The sequence below is a fragment of the Nomascus leucogenys genome, chromosome 19, assembly GCF_006542625.1.
Source record: "Nomascus leucogenys isolate Asia chromosome 19, Asia_NLE_v1, whole genome shotgun sequence".
NCBI lineage: Eukaryota > Metazoa > Chordata > Mammalia > Primates > Hylobatidae > Nomascus > Nomascus leucogenys.
In genome coordinates, this window is record NC_044399.1 from 19,982,656 (window position 1) to 19,989,607 (window position 6,952).

The window sequence follows — 6,952 nt, forward strand, 5'->3', positions numbered from 1 at the left end:
AAGATTGCCACAAGGTGGCACTAAAATCTAATGAAAATTCCAACTCTGCTCTGGTCTTTGAGGAGCGTAGAATGATTTACAGGAGACACTTGGCAAACAAACAAAACCAAATAAATTAGGTTAAAGATTAGAGATAGATTAATATCCTCCTTTTGTCTGAAATACAACTTCCCTGTCTCACAGGTGTGGATATATTATGTCATAAGATGAATATGTTAATAAAGTTAATTGTTAACATGACTTGTTCTTGGCTGGTGGCGGTGGCTCACGCCTGTAATCCCAGCACTTTGGGAGTTCTAAGTGGGTGGATCACTTGAAGTCAGGAATTTGAGACCAGCCTGGCCAACACGGGAAAACCCTGTCTACTAAAAATACAAAAATTAGCCAGGCATGGTGGCACACGCCTGTAATCCCAGCTACTCGGGGGTCTGAGGCAGGAGAATTGCTTGAACCCAGGAGGCCGAGGTTACAGTGAGCCGAGATCATACCACTGCACTCCAGCCTGGGTGACAGAGTAGGATTCTGTCGCAAAAAATAAGATAAAATAAAATGACTTGTTCTCATAGAAGAATCAAATTTTATCCCTGTCTGAGGGAAGTGTATTATGAAGGGCAAGGGGCAGGGAGGGGCTTGTCCGGCATATCACCTAGTTGGGAAAAGTTTATCCTGTGTGTGGGGCAGTCTTGGAAGCAGCCAGTCCCTGCAGAGCTTGTCAAAGTATTCTGGACCAAAAAAAAAAAAAAAAACAAAACCATGAAAAGAAGTTACTGCAGAACACAGATCTTTCTATTTGTTTACTTTGGCATTTTTACCAACTGCATAGTTTTAGAAATTATTGCAATATTGAGATTTGAGCTTGGAACACCTCGTATAATATTCCTGGAAATCAGAACACGAATGAGTTCAATCCGTTTTCCGGATTCTTTGTTTTTTAAAGAAAAAAACACATGGTACAAAGCTTTGTTTCATATTTCTTAGTATTTGAAGTTTAAGGACATAGCCAAGTTTCCCAAGCTATATTAAGACCAAGGAAAGCGGCGTTAACAATACAGCTATAAAAGGTTTTGACTAAAAGAAGAAAAATTTGTGTAAATAAGGTTTTTCTAATAGTCAAAAAAAAAAAGCTTCCAGATTGCATCCCTAAATCAATGAACAGAAAAACTATTTACTTGCTGACACATCAGTTCCTTAGATCTGAAAATCAAAAACAACCCTCCCCCCCGCCCAAAAAAAAAAAGCTGGTTAGCCGGTTGTTGTAGTGATGGGAATCCAGTCTGAGGGAAGCACAGCACTTCCAGTCGTCTAAATAAGACGTTCCCTCTAGGAAGGGCTCTAGGCTTAGCAGCGCTACTGCCTTATCTGATCTGATTTCATCTGTGGAGCCATATGGGGACCTAGCTCCTAACATATGAATTACATGTGAAAACACCGGGGTTCAGTCACAGTTGGCTGCATGGGTTTGCTTAGATGATTTTCTTTTTCATGTTTACTTTTTTTTTTCTTTTGAGCCGGGGTCTCATTCTGTCACCCAAGCTGGAGTGGGGTGTTGCGATCATAGTTGACTGCAGCCTTCCCCTCCTGGGCTCAAGCAATCCTCCCACCTCAGCCTCCTGAGTAGCTGAGATTATAGGCGCAGGCCACTCTCCTCTCCACCCCATCCCATTTTATTTTTCTCAGGGACAGGGACGGGGTTTTGTCATGTTGCCCAGGCTGGTCTTGAACTCCTGAGCTCAAGCAATCCTCCAGCCTGGGCCTCCCAGGCCCAGGGATCACAGGCTTGAGGTACTGTGCCCGGCCTGGTTAGATTACTGTTAAAGCGAAGTGTGGAACTGAGGTAAGAAACCCTCAGAAAGTTCCACCTGCGTTTCTGAGCTTTCGGGTTAATTCTCCACAGTCATTCACTGATTCTTGTAAATGCCAGGCATTGTGCTGGATCTTCAAGATGCGGAGATAAGACAGAATCCTGGCCCTCCAACAACTGACAGAGAGAGAGAGAGACAGAGACGGAGACAGGAGGCAACCACCTCCCGGTCACGTGGTGGGTCCCTCCTTTGCTGAAAAAAGTCTGCATACATTTCCTATGCAATGGATGGACAGAGCCCAGCCCATGCAGTTAATACTTCAGCACTCATGAGCCCCAGCATATGCAGCTCCTAGAGCTTGCCCTACTCTTTCCCACCTTCCTGCTTGTGTTCAGGCTGTTTCTCCTTCTCGGGAGACCTCCCCGACTCCCCTTTCCCCCTAACCCCTTCTTCCTTTTATCTGTAGAAATCGGTTGACTTAGGTCTTGCCGGATCACCGGTACCGTCATCTCATGCAGGATCTACAGGATAAATGAGTTCAGTCCTGGTGTGCATTAGGAGGCTACGGATCTGGCGCCCCAATAGAGGGGACACCCCCTAACCCGCTGTGCCCCATTTGCTAGCCCCTTACCCGCCCCTCTTCTCCAACCTCAAGCCTTTTCGTCTGCTCAGGGCTCTTGCGGTGGTTGGATTCTATTGAACCCGGAATATTGTACATTCTATTGTACAATACTGTATATTCTATTGTACAATTTATCTCAGACAGTTCTCTGTTTTAAGAACCGGCATCAGATTTGATAGTGAAAAGAGGGGCCGAAGCGGCTTCTTCCTGCCCGGTAACTTCCTCCAAGTGTTCCAGCCTCGACCTTCCTTTTCCATTGTCAAGCTTGGGCCACCCCGCACCTCTTCCCTTAATCTTCACCTAGAGACCTAAGCTGGGGGTTGGGAAGGGTAGGGACGGCGGGACTTGGAAGAGCCAGTTTGCAGCCAGCCGGTCGCCTCTCGGGTCCAAACCCGAGGCTGGCCCAGGGCGAGTACCCGGGTGGGGCCCTAGACCACAGGAGGGGCCGCCTCCAAAGAAAAGAGAAAACACTCTTGTTTGGAAACAAAAGTTTGTGTGTGTTTATTTAAAAACAAAACCACGTTAAAAGAGCTGCCCCTCCCCCACAGGTCCGACCACCCGCCGGGAGTTTGCCAGGAAGAGGGGCAATTCTGAATGGGAGTCGCCAACGCCCCACTGAGTGCCGCCTGTGTTGGAACCGCTCGCCCAGACCCTGTAGGCTCCAGACAGCCAGCTCCGGGACCTCGCGCACAGACGCTGCGGCGAAGGAGGGGACCCGGGTACCGCCAGAGCCCCGCAGCGCCAGCAGCGGCGCAGACTCCCCGGTCGCTGCCTCTCCCAGCCGGGCGGCCTGGGCCGTCAATCAAGCTGGCCCTGCCCCGCCCCCGGGCTACAGGGCGCGGCCAATCAGAGCCAAGCTCCGCAGCGATGAGCTCAGCCGGCTCGTTTCCCATTGGACGGCTATATTAAGAAAGTGGCCGGACTCTTTAAATAGCGGGCGCTAGGGCCGCAGCTCTCATCTGCCACCGCAGTCTGGTTGGAGTTATTCTCTTATATGTTCGGTGAGGCCCGGAGAGACCCGGGAGGGAGCTAGGCCGAGTCCACCGCCCGAGTTCGCCGCCTGAGCCCGCGTTACGCACAAAGCCGCAGATCCCCGGCCTGGGGTGAGCAGAGCGACCACCGCCCGGGAGCAGCGCGGCGAGACGCACGGTGCGCCCTATGCCCCCGCGCCCCTACCGCCCCCGCCGCGGCAGCCGAAGCGCAGCGAGAGAACTCGCCACCGCGGGGCCTGGGTGCAGCTAGCGACCCTCTCGCCCCCTGCGCTCAGCCCGAGGTGAGCAGTGAGCGACGAGCGGGAGGGCAGCGAGGCGTTCGCGGGCCCCCTCTTGCTGCCCGGGCCCGGCCCGCTCATGGCGGCCATCCGCAAGAAGCTGGTGGTGGTGGGCGATGGCGCGTGTGGCAAGACGTGCCTGCTGATCGTGTTCAGTAAGGACGAGTTCCCCGAGGTGTACGTGCCCACCGTCTTCGAGAACTATGTGGCCGACATCGAGGTGGACGGCAAGCAGGTGGAGCTGGCGCTGTGGGACACGGCGGGCCAGGAGGACTACGACCGCCTGCGGCCGCTCTCCTACCCGGACACCGACGTCATCCTCATGTGCTTCTCGGTGGACAGCCCGGACTCGCTGGAGAACATCCCCGAGAAGTGGGTCCCCGAGGTGAAGCACTTCTGCCCCAACGTGCCCATCATCCTGGTGGCCAACAAAAAAGACCTGCGCAGCGACGAGCATGTCCGCACAGAGCTGGCCCGCATGAAGCAGGAACCCGTGCGCACGGATGACGGCCGCGCCATGGCCGTGCGCATCCAAGCCTACGACTACCTCGAGTGCTCGGCCAAGACCAAGGAAGGCGTGCGCGAGGTCTTCGAGACGGCCACGCGCGCCGCGTTGCAGAAGCGCTACGGCTCCCAGAACGGCTGCATCAACTGCTGCAAGGTGCTATGAGGGCCGCGCCCGTCGCGCCTGCCCCTGCCGGCGCGGCTCCCCCTCCTGGACCTGTCCCCCACGAGCCCGGAGAAGGGGAGACCCGTGTCCTACAAGGACCTCACCGGACTGCCAGGCATCTGTCTGCTGACGCCTGTGGCTCGCGCCAGGACTTGGCGTGGGCACCGGGCTCCCCCTTCCCAGTGTCTGTGTGCGTCCAGCTGTGTTGCACAGGCCTGGGCTCCCCACTGAGTGCCAAGGGTCCCCAGAGCATGCTTTTCTGAAGAGCCGGGCCTCAGCGTGTGTGGCTGGCTGTTCGACTCTCTTCGCCCCATTTTCACCCCACCCCCGCCTCTGATCCCCGGGGGCGAGATTGGCGCGGGAGTGCGGCCGCGCCCCATCAGATGTTCGCCCTTCACCAGCGGGAGCCTGATATCCCTTGTCTGTAACATAGACCCCGGGTACTGCGGGAGGGGAGGGCTGGGGAGGATGGGGGGATGTTATATAAATATATATATAATTTTATTTTCGGAGCTAAGATGGTTATTTAATGGTGGTGATGGGTGAGCGCTCTGGCCCAGGCTGGGCTAGACTCCCGTCCAAGCATGAACAGGACTTGGCCATCTTTCCGACCCCTGGGGAAGACTTTGCAACTGACTTGGGGAGGACACAGCTTCCAGCACAGCCTCTCCTGCGGTCCAGCGCCCTGCGAACCCTTCACCAGTCACCGAAGGGAGGAGGGAGGGTGCGCTGTGGGGTTGTTTTTGCCATAAGCGAACTTCGTGCCTGTCCTACAAGTGAAAATTGTTCAGTCCAAGAAACTGATGTTATTTGATTTATTTAAAGGCTAAAATTTGTTTTTTTTTTGCACAATTGTTTCATTGTTTGACACGTAATGCACTCATTTGCATACGACAGTAGCATTCTGACCACACTTGTACGCTGTAACCTCATCTACTTCTGATGTTTTTAAAAAATGACTTTTAACAAGGAGAGGGAAAAGAAACCCACTAAATTTTGCTTTGTTTTCTTGAAGAAAGTGGCAACACTGTTTTGTGATTTTATTTGTGCAGGTCGTGCACACAGTTTTGATAAAGGGCAGTAACAAATATTGGGGCCTATTTTTTTTTTTTTCACAAGGCATTCTCTAAAGCTATGTGAAATTTTCTCTGCACCTCGGTACAGAGAATACACCTGCCCCTGTATATCCTTTCTTCCCCTCCCCTCCCTCCTAGTGGTACTTCTACTAAATTGTTGTCTTGTTTTTTATTTTTTAAATAAACTGACAAATGACAAAATGGTGAGCTGATGTTTACATAAAAGTTCTATAAGCTGTGTATACAGTTTTTTATGTAAAATATTAAAAGACTATGATGATGACATTTATAAAATGGCTCCTGTGGTTTAATAGTGTGTAAAAATACCATTGTGAATTTGGGACAAGGGAGACATTCTCCTAGGCGAGATCCTTTCTTGCCAACTCCATTTCCCTTATAGCAAATGTAGTAAATGAGGACAAAGTCCCTTTGGGAGCATGTGGGGGTTGGGGATTGGGTGACCAAGGGAGACCAGGTTGTTCCTGTCACATTCCTAGAGGAAGATGAGTGGATACCCCGACACCCAGTGCAAAAACTTTTGACCTATTATATACTCGGTTCAATTAGGTGAGACCGAAGATCTTGATTTCATTCATCTGTGTGTCTTAAAAACACTTGTGTCTAAGTCTATTATGGGGCTTTGCTTATTCTTTGAGTCTTGGAAAGTTATTTGTGCATTTTAAATTTAGAAAATTTTCTTATTAATCGTTGGTGTGGGATCAGGCTATCAGGAAGCCTGTTGACCGGGTTCCCTTCAGGCCATCAAGGGGTTTACACAATACCCCAGGAGATTATAGGTTGTTATCTTTGGGGCTGGAGCTTCCAGAAGTGGGGGAGCTCAGATAAAGAGGTGATTTTTCGAAATTATCAAACTTTGATCCCAAGATGTCCTTTATAAGTAACCTACAATGATTTATTCTAAGAGAAGGGCCATATTGTGGAAATGACATTGGATGTTTTGGTAGTTCTTAAAGTTGGAGTTGCCACTTTTTGAGATTCAGTCATGATGAGCTCTAATTGTAGACGCTTAGCTTTGTCGTAATGGTTCTTAGAACCAGATGGGCTGATTTATAGTTGGAGACCACATCCTGCTGCAGGCATGATGGCTCAAATGTGCCAGCTCTCAGCAGCTTCCAGGGAAGGTAGCTGAGAGTGCCAACTGCCTGAGAAGTGTGGTTTTCATTTTTTTTGAATCAGCATTTTCTGGGTTTCTAGCACTTAGTTGCCACCTTCTCCCTCCCCCTCCTCCCCATTCCCGGGACAAAGGTGCAGAAGGTCTCCTTTGAAGTTGTTTGTTTCAAAACTTGAGGCTTCTGTTTCCTGGTCTTACCCCAGACTCCAAGAGCTTTTGTTGAGTGAAGAAAACCTGGTTGGTGGTGACCTTTCACCCACTTAAATGCTGGCAGTAACTGGACCTCCTGCTCAGCTGAGTGGGTGCATTGACCAACAGAAGGGGATTGTCTGGGCTCCTCCAGGAGCAGAGGGGAGAGGGGTCTATCCAGGCTGCCTGCT

At 51.0% G+C, this 6,952-nt stretch overlaps 1 protein-coding gene across 1 annotated transcript; it reads left to right on the forward strand.

Annotated features, from left to right (window-relative positions):
• Positions 1-3,376: 3,376 nt before the first annotated feature.
• Positions 3,377-5,729, forward strand: RHOB (ras homolog family member B). Its single transcript, XM_030799480.1, has one exon. The coding sequence runs from the start codon at positions 3,774-3,776 to the stop codon at positions 4,362-4,364; it is 591 nt and encodes a 196-aa protein (XP_030655340.1). The 5' UTR covers positions 3,377-3,773; the 3' UTR covers positions 4,365-5,729.
• Positions 5,730-6,952: the final 1,223 nt, after the last annotated feature.

Coding starts and splice junctions, on each gene's coding strand:
- RHOB (XM_030799480.1), top strand. CDS start 3,774: ATGGCGGCCATCCGCAAGAAGCTGGTGGTGGTGGGCGATGGCGCGTGT.